The 18,401-nt window shown below is 42.1% G+C and overlaps 1 protein-coding gene across 2 annotated transcripts in view; it reads right to left on the bottom strand.

The window, feature by feature from the left end:
* The window catches only part of LOC113138657 (netrin receptor UNC5C), a 169,721-nt gene that overhangs the window by 50,146 nt on the left and 101,174 nt on the right, over positions 1-18,401 (bottom strand). For both annotated transcript variants that reach the window (XM_026321261.1, XM_026321262.1), the window contains exon 4: positions 6,584-6,687. In XM_026321261.1, coding sequence (XP_026177046.1) covers positions 6,584-6,687 — 104 coding nt within the window. The remainder of the gene's footprint in view (positions 1-6,583; positions 6,688-18,401) is intronic.

The raw sequence follows: 18,401 nt of genomic DNA, 5'->3' as shown, positions 1-18,401 counted from the left end.
ATGTTATAACCTCCAGACAGATTCTGCGAGTAAACTTTATCATGTGACATATTAACAATGGTGACTTCAAGGACTGAAATGTACTGTGCTTCTGCGTACAATATTCAGTGTGAGTGTAGGAACAAGTTAGCCATTACTCTTTTGGCCACACCGCACTGCTGATGCCGTCTGACAGAAATGTCAGTTATGATTTGAATCACAAAGACACACACCCCCACACCCGCAATTCATGTAATTACACAAATGTCGATGTCTAGACATATTCCATACCAGCTAACAGAAAGTAATTCACAAAAATGGACATCAGTGGTCCCTGCAGGGGTGGGTTAGAAGCCGAATGTGTGTGTGTGTGTTTGTGTGTGTGTGAGTGCGAGAGTGAGAGAGTGAGTGAGTGAGTGAGTGAGTGAGTGAGTGAGTGAGTGAGTGAGTGAGTGAGTGAGTGAGAGAGAGAGAGAGAGAGAGAGAGAGAGAGAGAGAGAGAGGGGTGTGGTTGTGCTTCCTGGGTTTACTTAAACACACAATTGTTCACCATGACTGTCCCAGCCACCTTGTGGTTAGGATGGTGTGTCTTTTTTAGATTGCTGGTTGTGGTCAGCTCAGGCAGCAACTACCACAGCTGGAGGCTGACATCAGTGTGGGCATGTCTTTAGGTGCAATGCTGCTCATGGCCACTAGATGCTGGCTCTAAAAAAAATACGGCTTCTACTGACTCCAACTTGAGACACATCAACTTCATTCTGGAAATACTAAGTCAATCATTTTTTCCCAGGGGTCATTGTGGTCTCCATCGCTTAGGCAGGCCCTCTACTCAGTGTGCCAGTGGTAATTTTGGAAGTCAGTGCTTCAATAAAATTTTAGGGCTGACAGAAGGCTTTGATGTCTGAAGTGGGTGTTGATTGACAGGTGTGATTGACATTGCCTGCTCTTCTCCAGCTCCTGCACTTGCATTGAATTGGACATTCAGGGTCTCTGTTTATCTAAAAAAAACTGCATTTTTCAGACAGTCTGGCTGCGGTTATGGAGTTAGTTAACAAGACATTCAATAAATGCTGTTACAAGTTGTGTCTCTACCTCCATCCATCCATCCATCCATCCATCTATCATCTATACCCGCTTATTCCTTAACCAGGGTCACAGGGATCTGCTGGAGCCTATCCCAGCTGTCTTTGGGTGGAAGGCAGGGGTACACCCTGGACAGGTCACCAGTCCATCACAGGGCCACATACAGTGTGTCTCTACATTTAAATGATTTGATTACAATATCTGTCGTGTTAGCATAGTTTAGTTTTTTTACACATTAGGTGAGGCTGTGATTACTGTTAGATTGTAAACATTTGAATATATAACATTTTACATAATCTGATAGGTAAGCAAGTACCATACTGAGTAATTTCTATACATAGGTATGGTCAATGGTTTTGGCAAGCCAGCATTCATTCTGAAGTGGCAGAACAAAGGCAAGACCTGTGAACTCATTAAAAAGGTCCTGGCTCCAAGCAGAAAAGATAATGCAAACCACGAACCACAACTCTGGGTTTCAAAGTGATGGGTAATGTTATGCCTCACTACGTCCACTTTATATACTCCTCTCTGGGTCAGCTACATAAAAGCTACCTTGGAGCTGACAGGTGGATGTATATCTTGCTCAAGAACGTGTAAGCAGGACAAATGTTGCTGAATACTGGGTGATATGAAGCTTGGAGCTTGAATCCAAATCCCATCGTATGGCACCCTGATGCCCATAACCATGACATGCTGTCTGATGTAAAAGAATATATTCAGACAGATAATGTTCACGTAGATCATAAGCTAACTTGCACTACTTTAGGGTGTGGATTGAGTGGTTAAGAATGTGGCAGGAACTTGACCAGGCTCCAGACACATATGCAGTTACAGTGTGACTCTGTGTGTGTGTGTGTGTGTTTGTGTGTTAAGGATAGAAACGTGGGGGGGCCTGTCACCACACACTGATGTGTTTATTTCACTGCAGCTGGGGTAATCACTCACACACAGAGACAGACGCAGACAGGCATACACACAAATATTCACAAGGATCCCTACAGTACACACACACACACACACACACACACACACACAACTCCATAACCCCACCTGCTATGTACAGTCCACTGGCTTTGCCTGCCTTCTGGGGTCGCTCATACTCTTTGGGTTTCAAGATAAAATATATTATTTTTCTCCTAATGTCCTAATGAACCTGACAGCATACATAGAGAAAATATCTAAATCTGTCTAAATTTAATATAGTTGCTCAGGTGACCTCAGGCCAAACAAGTAAAAAGTTTACAAAAAAGTAAAACTGAAACCAGAATAAAATAAAATTAAATTAGTATTATTTTTCATCGAAAGTGAACAGTGTGCTGCTCTTAAGGGGAGTTGTGTGAATTCACCATCTGTGTCCATAAAACCCTTCCCATTGAACTGCTGAACTCTCCCTGCTGAATCCAATAGATTTCCATCAGCTTTTAAAGGTTTTCTATCACAGTTTAAAAAGATTTAGATGTTTCTTAAGGATTTCACAGTGCCTCAAAGTGTCTCTCTCAGGAGCTGCAGTACTGTCAGAGGAAAGTGAAATAGAATACGTGCAATGTTTGATGTGTACATGCTTACTGTCATTTTAAACTACATGGATATCCATTGTCCATTTAGTAATAATGAGTGATTGTGAATGAGTTTCTGCCTTGGTGCAAATGAAAGTAACAAGCAGAAGCAAGAAAAAAAAGGGAATGGTTTTGCATGTGGTGGCCATGCTCTCTTACCGTTCTTGACTGGTTCTTCTCAAGTTTTGTGTTTTGTACTTGTCAATAGTGGTACCTGTAGCCCAGTCACGTTACACAGGTAATCCAGTTACTCCAAGATGGCACATCTGTACGTGCAGTCACAAGCTTTGCTGTGGCGGTGTCAAGCATAGCATAGAGGCGATACCAAGAGACTGGCCATTACAACACCAGGAGAGCTGGATAGGGCTGTAGAAGGGCAACAACCCAGCAGCAGGATTGCTATCTTCTCCTTTGTGCCATGCCAGGAGGAACACTGCAAGAGCCCTACAAAATGACCTCCAGCAGGTTACTGCCCTGCATGACTCTGACCAAACTGTGAGACTCCATGAGGGTGGCATGAGGGCCCAACGTCCTCTAGTACGACCTGTGCTCACAGGCCAGCATTGTGCAGCTCTATTGGCATTCGCATGAGAACACCAGAATTGGCAGGTCTGCCACTGGCGCCCTGCTCTCTTCACAGATGAGAGCAGGTTCACGTGAAAGAGTCTGGCGATCCTGTGGTGAATATTATGCTGCCTGTAACATCACTGGTGGATTATTGATGGTCTGGGAAGGCATATACTTGGAAGACTGCACAGATTTCCATATCATAGCCAATGGTATCCTGACTGCTGGGATGAAACCCTAAGAGCATTGTCTCACCTCTCACTGGTGCAGTCAGCACTGAGTTCCTCCTGGTGTGGGGCAATACCCGGCCTCATGTGGCCAGAGGGTGTAGGTAGTTCATGGATGATAAAAGGTATTGATGTCACTGACTGCCCTCATGTTCCCCATGATCTAAATCTAAGTGGACACCTATGGGAAAGTATGTCTGGGTGCATCCAATGCCACAGAGTACCACCACAGACTGTCCAGGAGCTCGGTGGCGTCCCTTCTCTGAACATGTCCAAACCATCTCAATCTGGCTTCCCTGGCTTTTTCTCCAAAACATCTAACATGAGCTGTCCCTCTGATGTCCTCATTCCTGATCCTATCCATCCTCGTCACTCCCAGAGAGAACCTCAACATCTTCAGCTCTGCTACCTCCAGCTCTTCCTCCTGTCTTTTTCTCAGTGCCACTGTCTTTAAACCAGACATCATGGCTGCTCTCACCACTGTCTTGTCCACCTTTCCTTTCATTCTTGCTGACACTCTTTTGTCACACATCACACCTGACACTTCCCTCCACCCGTTCCAACCTGCTTGCACACGTCTCTTCACTTCTTTTCCACACTCTCTGTTGCTCTGGACTGTTGACCCTAGGACACAGTCTGTGTGAATATGAATATGTATTGTGTGTGTGTTTAGGGTGACATGGCTTTGGTGTGGTATGCTGACAGCCACATGAAGCCAGCTGGGTATTACGATGTGGGTATCACATATCAGGGCAATGACCACATCACACTGCCAAGTTCACAACAGTTGTCCATTGGTCGACAGAGAAACCACAACCACTAATATTAGAACGTTTTAGACAGGTCACAGAACACCAACACAGAGAACTGTCAATCAACATCAAAAAACATTATGTTTGTGTGTTTGTGTGTGTGTGAAAGAGAGAGAGTAAAAGAGAGGAAATAGAGTGAATGGAAAAGACAATGGGCATGATAAGAGCAAGGAGAAATAGGAAGTCAGAAGAGATTAAAAAAAAAAAGAAAGAAAGAAAGAATGGCTACAACCTGAGGTCATCTGCAGGTTTTAAACCTAAATCCCTCTAATCAGCTTCAGCAGAAAAAGGAGACAGACCAATCCATTTGGCCTGAGATCCCATTATGACAGGAGAAAGGACTGGAAAAGGTAAAGGATTGACCTCACTGGAAAAACAGCTAGACAGTTTGTGTGTGTGTGCAAGCATGCGAGTGCATAGGTGTGCACAAGTACTTTGAGAGTATATGTTGTGTTCAAGCAGGTGTGAAAAATCAAACCCAGTAACAAAACAGTTAAGGGAGGTGTAGTACAGAGTAATCAGTGTGGAGATTTGTCTCCAAGATGACAGAGCATGAGTTGAGAGTGTGGATGTGGGTGTGTGACTGAAAAAGAGACTAAATGAGTGAAAACGAGTTTCTGTGTTGGTAAAAGTCTGCGGCTCCTACTATTGAACTGATGTCACAATCAACCACTTTATCTGCCTCATTTTCTTTCAAAGAAGAAGTTTCTAAAAGTGAAAAGACCACTGCTGCTTCTGTCTCTTTCTGCCCCACCTTTATTTCTCCTGAATACACATACACAGATGCACGCACGCACGCACACACGCGCAATCACCCTCACTTTGTATGCTGGCCTGTCTGAGAGCCTCCCTTACCCTCTCTCCTTCAGTTTCCCTTTCCCCGTCTCTCTCAGGGGAGCTGTGTACTTAGGTGCAATTGAAAACGACTATCAAACTCTGAAGAGCGAAACCTGATTCAAAGACTCCTTATCCGGTAGTGCAGCCTTCACCAAGTGCTCTGCTGCTGTTCCCCAGTGACCGACTAAATGAAATTATGTCTTTTTATCCATTCGGGTGGGAACAGTGCCAAATGAAACCAGGAAAGTAAAGAACAATCTAACAGGTAAATGACATTCTTTGCTGTAGTTAAGGGTCTTTCAAATGGATGTTGTTTTACTACATTTGTAATAATACATATATACTGGAAATTGCTAGCAAGCATGGGAAATGGGCAAGTCACTAAAATACCTGTTTGATTGGCCAAAATAGTAATGTGCTATGTGCAAGGGTAATTTTCGCCAAGAGTTGCCCAGTCATGCACATTCCTCTTTTTTGAATGGCACCATGGCAGAATTTCTCAGTAATTTCAAAGGAAAACAGGAAAATCACATTCATTATTTTTTCATTTTCTGCAAACCTCAGGTACTGAAGAAGTGAGAGAAGTGAGCAATGGCATTGTAAAATAATACAGGAATATAGGTTAAACCTTGATGGTTATTGAGATTTCTTCTGGGAACTTGTGCTGCAACTCAAATTGGCTCTCTAGAGATATTTAAGTCTACATTTCAACTGTGGCTCCTCTGGATCAGTGTTACTTCATTGCAGCTGAGCTTTCGAGCAACAGCCAGTCAAAACAGGATTCAGACTGTTCCCGATTCCCAGCTCTGACAATTCAACAGGAATATTGTTGTGCGACGCTAAAAAATGCCACATATTTATGGAAACCTACTGGAGAAATGTTTTGAAAAAAACAGAACAGTGAAATAATTTTATGCTAACCTTTTGTGAATTTAAGCATTGCCCTTGCTTATATCATGATTGCTTCTTTTAATTTTGCAATAATAATTAGCTCTAATTCATTGTTTTTCTCATATACTTATTTTCTAAAAGGAAATTAGATTTAGCGTGATCTCTGTTGGAACGGCTGTTTACTGTTATTTTTGTTTTGGGGTATTAAGCCTTATCAGTTTTTTCTTTAGGCATAACATCGGGAAAAATGCAAATGGCATAACAGAATTTCTCAAAAATGGTCAGCCTACATTTTTATTCAAGTCACCCTTCAACTACTGACTGCAGACTGTGAAAGAGTGCATGCACCCACCAAACCACTCTGTTCTGCTTTCTGTCATTCACAGTTCCAGGCAATTTCAGAAAGTGTCACATAATAACTGACTTTTCTGTGGCACTTTCAAGTTATTTCCACTTGGCAATTTCCTTTTTTTTTTTTTTTTTTTTAAACATCTTTTTACAGCCTCTATTGTCTTCATTCTGTCACTGCATCTCTTCAGACGCTTCCTTGTTCAGGTCCAGTCATGTGTTCTCTCAGTCTCATATCTTTGTATTCCCGTCAGGTGGAGCTTTACCGTAATGTTGCACATACCTCAGCAGCTGGTATGCCCTCCGGAGGGCGGCACTGTAACAGCACTTCCTGCTCCAGAGAAACTTCCTTTCCCAAGGGTTCCTGCTCAAATGACTTCTTCAGGTCTGAGGAGAGAGACGAGGAGAGACAGGAAACTTAAAGACTAGGACAGGCTACAACGTGAACCAGTGAACATATAGTTGATGGTAGAGCTGACACTGGACAACATATAGATTTAGTAAGTGATACTGTTTCAGTGTGGTAGTAAAATCGAGTCTGTTCTCTGCTCATCCATCACTGTATGGTTTGGTTTGGCAAACAAACTCGGCAGAAACATGCTCCAGTGGCCAGTTTGAGCTGCAGAAAGAATAATTGGTGCCAACTTGCTCTCCATTGAGGACCTGTAGACCTCACGGGTCAAGAGGAAGGCAGAGAAGATTTCTGCAGACCCCTCACAATCTGTCTCATTTTCTCCTCTCTCGTCGGCACTGAACAGAACACAGTACGCCAAAACCACCACACACAAGGACAGTTTCCCTCCCCTGGCCATCAGTGGTGAATAGTTAATTACATTTGTCTTGACAACAGAATTTTTACAAAACAAAGTGCAATGTTTGTCCACTGTGCAATTTGTACCACTGTGCAAATTTGGAAATATAGCAACACATCTGGAAACTGCACAATAGTGTGTATTTGTATGTATAGCGTATAAGTTGTTTCTATAGTTTTTTGTTTCTTATATAAATTATGTTGGTAATTATATTTTGTCAGTGAATGTAATTCACTGGTAAAACTGAATGATTAAGGTCAAGGTTAAGTATTTTATGTAGTAAACTGTGCCCATAGTGGTGGCACAGAACAGCAAAGACAATAATTACATCACAGAAAAAGGCTCAGTGGAAAGCTGTGTGGGAGGCCATTTTGTAAAACACCCTGTGTTTCACCAGTTAGAGAGCCCATTTTGGAGATGGTGCCATGTCATCGTAGACTGAGCTCATTACATCACCTCCAAGCAAACATGACACAGTAATTATGGAGTTGGCGGTTGAATCCAGCCGTGTGTTCTGTATGTTGACTTCTCCCACTTCCCTGTCACAGCTGTAGCTGCATATTTTTAGTGTCAGCTAATCCTTATGCAGGGGTGTCAGATGCATATCAGCTGCATTTTAAAAATGTAGTTAACAGTTTTTTATGAACACACACACACACACAGAGCTGCTTCACACATTGCTTTGTTGCATACTTGCCCCTCAATCACTAGGCACAATATTTAACCTTGCTTTCATTCCATGTAGACTTGCCTGAGTTCAGAGATCTCAAACAGGCCAAATACAATAAATGATTCACACTAATGGTCCACATGCTGTGATAAATGACAGCATGGAATGCATGTCATTTCTTTCACTGATGGTTTCACAGAGGGATCAGCTGTTTTCATTACAAGGAAAAAAAAAAAACCCTCAGTAGCAGACTTAAAGACAATTAGCCAGACATTTAAATAAGAACAACAAAAGACAAAAAGACAAAGGAGAAGGAAACAGAGAGGAGGCATAAGGGGATGGGAATGAAAATGCAGAAAGCCTTGTGGGTGGATGGATGAGTGGATAGATGGAAGGACAGTTTTGTTTAACTGATCATGCTGAATATGTTTTTTTCTGCATCTTGTTTTTCCTCTCACTTCCACTCTTTTCTACATAGTCCTACACAAAATACTGAATCTTCTTCATTTAGAGAGTTCAAAAGAGAAAACTCTTTAGCTGTTTATGCTGAGTCTTCTTGTCTTGCTTCTTCTGAGTGACTTTTTTTTTTCAATACACTATTGCATAACCTTCCTCCCCCTATTTGAGGCTGTCCCCGACACTACAATGCTCTATCATTCTGTCTCTCCACTTTTGATAGACTTCTTCTGTTATACAGAGTTACAAACATAATTCACAGCTTTTATGTTCACGTCAATACTCTGATGTCTGTACTGTATACATATATCCTTACACTGGCAGCTGAGCATAACACATGTTAAAATAATTACCTTCCACAAAAAAAGCCATAAAACAAAATGTAACTTGAGAGGGGTGGCAGTGTTGCAGGACCAAAGCAGGTGACATTCTGAATAAGATGTATGAAGGCGAGAAAGAGGACTAATAAACCCTAAAAGGACATGTGCATGGATGTCTGCAACTGCGTGTCACAAATTGAATCAATGTCTGCAAGTGAGGATGATTAATTATTGGCTACATAACTTAAAATACAAGGTTATGTGCACATTTCAAAGTGATACCTAAATGTTCGTTTGAGAGTCACTTTGTATCACAAACTTTGTTCAGTTTGTGAAGGATGGCTGAAGCTCTGGAAGACAAACCATCTATCCTCTGTCCTTTTACTTTTTATAACCATGCAGAAAACTTGCATCGGAGGACACAATGTGTGTTGTCCTGGTTCCCAGGTGTATACTTAATCACCTTATCCGTCAGCTGTGGTACACCATTTGTGGACACACACCCTACAGAACTTTTTTTTTTTTTTTTTTTTTTTTTTAGTGCTGAACCAGTCGACTTGGAGTTGCTCTCTGGGTATTTCATCAGGACAGTGACCTTACAGTGGCTAACAGACACAGAAGCTGGCAAAGTGAAAGCGAAGTAATATGTGTTGCGAAAGATAGGCAGGGTAGAAGTCAGGACAGCAGGTGGTGGGTTGAAAGAGGATTGGAAGAGAGAGAGAGGAGGAAGTAGGGTGAAGTTGGCAGAATGCATTAAGACCACCTTCCTCTTTCTTAATATCAAAGCCACCAGCTTGGTTTTTACCAATCAAAGTTGCTTTAATGTCCACCACTCATTCTGCATCATACCATTTAACATAAGCTCACATCAGTGAATCCAACTTGAATCATCTTTATTTATCTGCCTTTTCTCTTTAAGAGCCAGCCATCCATCAAACCTTCCAGCCATCAATCTGGCTTTGACATCTCCATAAGATCCCAATCTTCTACTAAAAGACAAGGGAGAGATTGCGTGTGTAGCTTACAAAAGGATTAGAAGTATGAATTCAATCTTTAAAAAATATTGCACATATGTATGCTGGCTTCTTAATATTAAGTTGCCTGAATTTATGACTATTAATCATTCCCCTGTTCAGAGTTTCAACATTCCTGCTGAGATCAAAATGCACTGGAATTCAATAAGGTGGTGATGGTTTTGTACAGAAGAATGAAACACCGGTTTCACCTGTAAGAAACCTTATACTGTTATTGTATGTTTATAGTACAAATGTTTGTTAGGCTTCATGAACTACAGTATGCATTGGTGGCCAGTTTTAGTGATAGACAAATGTGGCACATTAAGGACATTTGAAAATAGAAAATGTAGTTGTAATATTTCACAAACCAATGTGCAGGGTCTCTTTTCATAATCTCTATTATGCAGTGGTAACACTACCACAGGGGGGCACAATCCATTGTCTTCATGTGCCGGTCCCACGTCCAGGTAAATGCAGAGGGTTGTGTCAGGAAGGACATCCGACGTAAAATTTAAGCCAAATCAAACATGCGAATCACAAATATGACTCCCATACCGGATCGGTGGCGACCCGGGTTAACAACGACCACCACTGGTGCTGTTGACCTACAAGGTGCCAGTGGAAATTGGACTACTGTTGGTCGATGAAGGAGAGGAGGAAGGTGTGTTCGTAGGCAGAGAGAGAAAAGGAAGGGCAGGAATGTAGGCTGATATGATGGAGAGAAGAAAGGTGGATATCTTGTGTGTTCAGGAGATCAGGTGGAAAGGTAGCAAGGCCTATACATTAGGAGCAGGGTTCAAGCTGTTTTATCATGGTGTGGATGGAAAGAGGAATGGAGTAGGAGTAATCCTGAAGGAGGATTTTTCTAGGAATGTTCTGGAGGTGAAGAGAGTGTCAGATAGGGTGATGAGTCTGAAGCTGGAAGTTGAAGGTGTGATGTTGAATGTTGTCAGTGGTTATGCCCCACAGGTAGGATGAGAGTTAGAAGAGAAGGAGAAATTCTGGAGGGAGATGGATGAGGTGATTCAGGGTATCCCTAGTGGTGAGAGAGTGGTGATTGGGGCAGACTTCAACGGACATGTTGGTGAGGGAAACAGAGGTGATGAGGAAGTGATGGGTAAGTTTGGGATGCAGGACAGGAATGCAGAAGGACAGATGGTGGTAGACTTCGCAAAAAGGATGGAAATGGCTGTAGTGAACACATTTTTCCAGAAAAGGGAGGAGCATAGGGTGACATATAAGAGTGGAGGCAGGAGCACACAAGTTGATTACATCTTGTGCAGACGTTACAACCTGAAAGAGATCAGTGACTGCAAAGTAGTGGCTGGGCAGAATGTAGCCAGACAGCATAGGATGGTGGTGTGTAGGATGACTCTGGTGGTGAGGAAGATGAAGAGGACAAGGGCAGAGCAGAGGACCAAGTGGTGGAAGTTGAAAAAGGAAGTGTGTTGTGTGGCTTTCAGGGAGGAGCTGAAACAGGCTCTGGGAGGTCAGGAGGTTCTTCCAGATGACTGGACAGCCACAGCTAAAGTGATCAGGGAGACAGGTAGGAGGGTACTTGGTGTGTCATCTGGAAAGAGGAAAGCAGATAAGGAGACTTGGTGGCGGAATGAGGAAGTTCAGAAGTGTGTTAAGAGGAAAAGGTTAACTAAGAAGAAGTGGGACACTGAGAGGAGGGAAGAGAACTGACAGGAGTACAGGGAGATACAGCATAAAGTGAGGTAGAGGTGGCAAAGGCCAAACAAAGGGCATACAGTGGGTACGGAAAGTATTCAGACCCCTTTAAATTTTTCACTCTTTGTGTCATTGCAGCCATTTACCAAAATCAAAAAGGTTCATTTTATTTCTCATTAATGTACACTTAGCACCCCATCTTGACAGAAAAAAACAGAAATGTAGAAATTTTTGCAAATTTATTAAAAAAGAAAAACCGAAATATCACATGGTCATAAGTATTCAGACCCTTTGCAGTGACACTCACATTTAACTCACATGCTGTCCATTTCTTCTGATCCTCCTTGAGATGGTTCTGCTCCTTCATTGGAGTCCAGCTGTGTTTAATTAAACTGATTGGACTTGATTAGGAAAGGCACACACCGGTCTATATAAGACCTTACAGCTCACAGTGCATGTCAGAGCAAATGAGAATCATGAGGTCGAAGGAACTGCCCAAGGAGCTCAGAGACAGAATTGTGGCAAGGCACATATCTGGCCAAGGTTACAAAAAAATTTCTGCAGCACCCAAGGTTCCTAAGAGCACAGTGGCCTCCATAATCCTCAAATGGAAAAAGTTTGGGATGACCAGAACTCTTCCTAGACCTGGCCGTCCAGCCAAACTAAGCAATCGTGGGAGAAGAGCCTTGGTGAGAGAGGTAAAGAAGAACCCAAAGATCACTGTGGCTGAGCTCCAGAGATGCAGTAGGGAGATGGGAGAAAGTTCCACAAAGTCAACAATCACTGCAGCCCTCCACCAGTCGGGGCTTTATGGCAGAGTGGCCCGACGGAAGCCTCTCCTCAGTGCAAGACACAAGCCTTCATAGATTTTGCCAAAAAACACATGAAGGACTCCCAGACTATGAGAAATAAGATTCTCTGGTCTGATGAGACCAAGATTGAACTTTTTGGCGTTAATTCTAAGCAGTATGTGTGGAGAAAACCAGGCACTGCTCATCACTGCCCAATACAATCCCTACAGTGAAACATGGTGGTGGGAGCATCATGTTGTGGGGGTGTTTTTCAGCTGCAGGGACAGGACGACTGGTTGCATTTGAAGGAAAGATGAATGCGGCCAAGTACAGAGATATCCTTGAAGAAAACCTCTTCCAGAGTGCTCAGGATCTCAGACTGGGCCGAAGGTTCACCTTTCAACAGGACAATGACCCTAAGCACACAGCTAAAATAACAAAGCAGTGGCTTCGGAACAACTCTGTGAACGTTCTTGACTGGCCCAGCCAGAGCCCTGACCTAAACCCAATTGAACATCTCTGGAGAGACCTGAAAATGGCTGTCCACCAACGTTCACCATCCAACCTGACAGAACTGGAGAGGATCTGCAAGGAAGAACGGCAGAGGATCCCCAAATCCAGGTGTGAAAAACTTGTTGCATCATTCCCAAGAAGACTCATGGCTGTACTAGCTCAAAAGGATGCTTCTACTCAATACTGAGCACAGGGTCTGAATACTTATGACCATGTGATATTTCAGTTTTTCTTTTTTAATAAATTTGCAAAAATTTCTACATTTCTGTTTTTTTCTGTCAAGATGGGGTGCTGAGTGTACATTAATGAGAAATAAAATGAACCTTTTTGATTTTGGCAAATGGCTGCAATGACACAAAGAGTGAAAAATTTAAAGGGGTCTGAATACTTTCCGTACCCACTGTATGAGGATTTGGTATGATAGGTTGGACACTAAGAAGGGAGAGGTGGATTTGTACAGGTTGGCGAGGCAGAGAGACAGAGATGGGAAGGATGTGCAGCATTTTGCATGAGCATTTGTGAGCAGCAGTATGGTTTCATGCCAAGAAAGAGAACCACAGATGCAATATTTGCTTTGAGAATGCTGATGGTGAAGTACAGAGAAGGCCAGAAAAGCATATGACAGGGTGCCGAGAGAGGAGCTGTGGTTTTGTATGAGGAAGTCTGGAGTGGCAGAGAAGTATGTTTGAGTGGTGCAGGACATGCATGAGAGCTGTAAGACAGTGGTGAGGTGTGCTGTAGGGGTGACAGTGGAGTTCAAGGTGGAGGTGGGACTGCACCAAGGATCAGCTTTGAGCCCCTTCTTGTTTGCTGTGGTGATGGACAGGCTTCCAGATGAGGTTAGACAGGAATCTCCGTGGACCATGATGTTTGCAGATGACATTGTCATCTGTAGTGAGAGCAGGGAGCAGGTGGAGGAAAATCTAGAGAAGTGGAGGTTTGCTCTGGAAAGGAGAGGAATGAAGGTTAGCCGCAGTAAGACAGAGTACATGTGTGTAAATGAGAGGGACTCAAGTAGAACGGTGAGGTTACATGGAGTAGAGGTGAAGAAGGTGGAGGATTTTAAATACCTAGGGTCAACAGTCCAGAGCAACAGAGTGTGGAAAAGAAGTGAAGAGACATGTGCAAGCAGGTTGGAACGGGTGGAGGAAAGTGTCAGGTGTGATGTGTGACAAAAAAGTGTCAGCAAGAATGAAAGGAAAGGTGGACAAGACAGTGATGAGACAAGCCATGATGTCTGGTTTAGAGACAGTGGCACTGAGAAAAAGACAGGAGGCAGAGCTGGAGGTAGCAGAGCTGAAGATGTTGAGGTTCTCTCTGGGAGTGACGAGGATGGATAGGATCAGGAATGAGGACATCAGAGGGACAGCTCATGTTAGATGTTTTGGAGAAACAGCCAGGGAAGCCAGATTGAGATGGTTTGGACATGTTCAGAGGAGGGACAGTGAATACATTGGTAAAAGGATGCTGAGGTTAGAGCTGCCAGGAAGGAGGCCAAGAGGAAGACCAAAGAGGAGGTTCTTGGATGTAGTGAGGGAGGACATGAATTTCCCCATAAAATAAATCACCAAATTATTGTTATGACTCATTGATAGTTTGAAAGAGTCAAATGTAATCCCATTGCACAAACAGTGGTGTTGAGAAAATAATTTACTTTATTCAAATACCCCCTGACAATCATAGTTAATAGTGTTCGTGTGGACAGATTTAGGACTCCAAAGTAAACATGTGTTGTACTACACAGTTTCAATCACATATATTACAAAGTAAATACAGTATATTGTAAAGCAAAGCCCTAATCTGTATGCAAGTTAAACACCAGCAGGAGATGAAATACAGACTCATGAGAGATAAGAGACAGACTGTCACATCTGAATCCATATGTGTGAACAAGGCATTCAAGATTATCATGCTGTCTGAGTTCTAGTGCTAAACCACTGACAAAACTTTTACGATTTCCAAAATTCCCCATAACAACTCCCCATCTAAATGATTTAGGTTTAATGTCACGCAATATAAACATACTCATTATCAGATTCCATGTATAAGAGCTATATTGGTAAAGAAAAGCTATGTGAGGACACAGTATTGCTGAGGCTGAATGATAACTTCATAATACAGTCAATCCCTCTCGGGGACGACAGCCTGAACAGAGCATGATGGTTCATTATGGGAGTAATCACCCAAAGCTCTAGCCCTAAATCCACCACATGGCTACCCACACACTGCACAGAGACACACACACACACACACACACACGGACAGATACTGAAAGACAAAAACAGAACGAGACAGAGAGATACTGTCACAGTGAGGAAAGCACACACAGGAGATGGAGATAAGCAGGCACAACACACAAAGACAGAACAATTGCATGGATAACACAAAATAAAATACTCACAGTGGGACAGAAATCAGACTTGCCCACATAACCACAAATGTGCAAATAAATAAATAAATAATAACAACAGAAAATAACAACTGCAGACACAAGGAGAGAATAAGGAAGTGATTGAGGGATGAGACATTTCTCTCATGCCAGCCAATTCCAGAAACAATTTCCTGGTCTTAATTAGTAAGGGAGATGGTGAAATGAGGAGTTGGCTCTGAGAGTTGATTTCCATAAAGATTGAGAATGAAATTAAAGGAGATTAAAGCAAACTGCTCAGGGGACGAACAGACAACACACACAAAAATTCACACATACCGTAATGCAGACCTGACAAGATTTTGCAAGAGTGCTACATACGTGGCAGCATGTGTGTTTTAGAGAAAAACTTGCATTGTGTGTTCATGACACCAGGGGACTATAAATTCACATCAGTGGAAACTGCGTGTTTTCGTGCATGCGTGTGCAGATATGTGCCCAAGGGAAATATGTGCACAAGAGAGGAGGGACAGCTGTGTCATATCAATTCACTGACCCCACTTCACTCCCAAGCTGCAGATAACACTATCTAGATTCATAAATATAACAAAAGCAAAGATAAATTCACAGAACAACCTTTTAGAATTACAGCAGGGTTGAAAAGTACAGAGGGCAACCTTGTCAAGTGTTCTTCAGCGTGAACTCCCTTATATATACAGTACAATAAAGCAGTGTAAGCATCTATTCAAAAATTACCTCTTCTTGCATAAACTCCTCTCTCTCCCACTTTTTCATCCTACCCTCTCTCTCTCTCTCTCTCTCTCTCTCTTTCTCTCTCTCTGCCTCCTTTCCTCTCCTTCTAAAACTTCTTCCACTGCTCATCTAAAACTGTTATTATGTTTGTGGTTAGTTTGTTGCCTCAGGCATCTCTACATAAGCACATTTCAGAGCAATTATCCAAAATGGGTGTCTCTGCCCGCATGCTACCCATGCCAAATCATAACGGCTTCCCCTGGTGGAGCTGCTCAAGCAATAAAGAGCAATGTGAGACGTTGGGAAGAAAATAGCAAGGAAAGTACTCTCCTTTAGTCTCAGAGAGGATAATTTAGACATCCAATTTCCTGAGTGATAGCATACAATAGAGATCAGGCCTATGACTTAGAAAAACTCTAAATGATGAAAGTGATAAAGTGCATGCAAAAGTAAATGCATTCATAATTAAACCACGTTTTATTAAATTATAAAAATCAAAGCTATAAACAATGAAACAGATTCTGCTGGAGCAGCTACTCCTAAGCACAGTAGAACAATGAGGTTCTGCTTGAGTCTCTTGATAAGAAAGTAATTTCATAGTGTGAATTTGCCAAACTTCTTTATGTGCTATATATAGCCTAATAGTTAGCTTGGAACCGTGCATGCAGTGCATATCCTATAATTGGGTAATTATTCATCTTTGGACACTCATACAAGCATCTTCAAATATCAATAAAGCTAAAAAAATATATATATCAAAAACTGAAAAAAAAAAAAAAATCAAGACAGACTCTGACCTTGAGTGTCGCAGTCATTTTCAGTGTGGTTATATGGGGTAATTTTCTCAAAAGTGACTTTAGAGAGTCTCTTTCCACTCAGACCAGTTCTTTCACTAAACTCTCCACCCTGTCATTTCAACACTTCACAACCTGTGATCAGCTCTATACATCAGACAAGGTCTTTCCATCCACAATCAAGATTTGAACAAGTACAGTAAACAACTCTATTTGCTGTCACAGCACCACTGATCTGGAGCACAGCATTTCTTTTGAGTTTTGGTTTGTAAAATGGCTCATTAAGGCTGACAAATGGCTAAATGGCCTGCCTACTCCATTTACTAGGCAAATTATAAAAACAGGCACATTTCAGCATGAAACTGATTTAATGGTAGTTTTTGTAAATAATAATGGTTCTTTCATTCTTCTCACACTTGGACATCAGAAGGTGACTTAAGATCTGTGTCACTAACTCAACGCTGTGGTTTACCGCTGTGACACGTAAGAGTACGCTGAAGCAATTCTTAACATCTGGGAAAATGTTCAGTGGTTTACAGTGATGGTAAGACATCATAACCACACATACAGACACACACACAGACACACACTCACCCTCTATGGGTTCTCACTATAAAAATGTTTATTCAGTGTTTGTGACCATCATGAAGTCTCTCTCAAAGCCAGAAACCCAGACTCTCTGGATGATGTCACCCAGAGAAAAACATTGCAGCTTTTCCAGTCAGTCTTTGCAAATGTCAAGGTGAGCAGATAAACAGCAGGACTTTTTGGTTCAACAGTACTGAATGTTTTTTGCATATGCTTTAATGAAGCAGTAAGTGTGGTATTGTAAATGAAAGGTGGCAAGTCATTTGGACTGTGGTAATCGTGGCAATTTGGTTTCTGATTCTGCTGATTCTGAGCCAGATTAATACCAGAGAGGTTGGTTAACCAACTGCAGTTGTGTCCAGCTGCTCAATTACGAGTGACTGGGTCTAAAGATGTAAATGTCTGGAATCAGAGGTTAAAATATAACAAAGTAAATCACTGTTGAGCCATGTTTTCCTTGGTCTGATTCATCCATGATTAAAGAAAAACTCAAATACATGCAGCTGAGGCATTTGCATCATAAACAAAACAGAAGCAATTCATTTGACACAACTAGCTGCCTGTGTTTCTGTGTCCCTGGGTGTCTGGACGCCTGATTGCTATGCACACACGTCTCAGTGGTAGATGGCAGAACAAATTGCCATCATTTGAAATTTGTGTGTGTCTGGCTGTTTGTGTATGTGTGACCTTCACATGATGCTAATCCATTGAAGGAGAAAGACTTGACCTGAAAGCTGCAGGGCCAAAGAGCATGACTGACACTGCATGCACATTTGTGTGCACGTACGTGTCTGGTTTTCGCTTACCCCTGTGTACGTGCCTGCAATTCTGTGCATGATTGAATGTTTGTCTGTGTTTCTCCGTTTCTCTCACCTGCTTTATAAACTGGAATTAAGCTGCCTGCTGCAAATAACTCAGCTAAAATGTCCTGCTCCAAAAGACAAGACCAATCACTCTGGGATTTAATAACTCTGATTATGTGTTTGACACTTTTAGAGCCATGACACTGATTGCCATTATCCATCTACAAACTACATATTTATTTACTCCCTTGAAGTGTTAATTCCACAGTTATTGAAACAGCCTGAAGATGTTGCAGAATGAGAAAGGTGAAAAAAACAGTATGAGTGACAGAATGAAACAATAAGCACATGGTGAGAAAGGTGAGAAAATTAATAGAGGTGGAGAGAATAAGAAATGAGAAATAATAAAAACGAGTGGGAAGAGGAGATAGGCATGCAGGAGAGAAATGCTGAATTGCTATCGCAAGGTGCAGAAGAAAAGACACTTTGCTCAGCAAGCTCTAGCTGCCAGGAAGCATTTTAATCAAAGCAGTAGATCCAAAT

The sequence above is a fragment of the Mastacembelus armatus genome, chromosome 9 (genome assembly GCF_900324485.2).
Source record: "Mastacembelus armatus chromosome 9, fMasArm1.2, whole genome shotgun sequence".
Classification (NCBI taxonomy): domain Eukaryota; kingdom Metazoa; phylum Chordata; class Actinopteri; order Synbranchiformes; family Mastacembelidae; genus Mastacembelus; species Mastacembelus armatus.
Note: the sequence above shows the minus strand (reverse complement) of the source record. Positions and strands in the feature narration are given on the sequence as shown.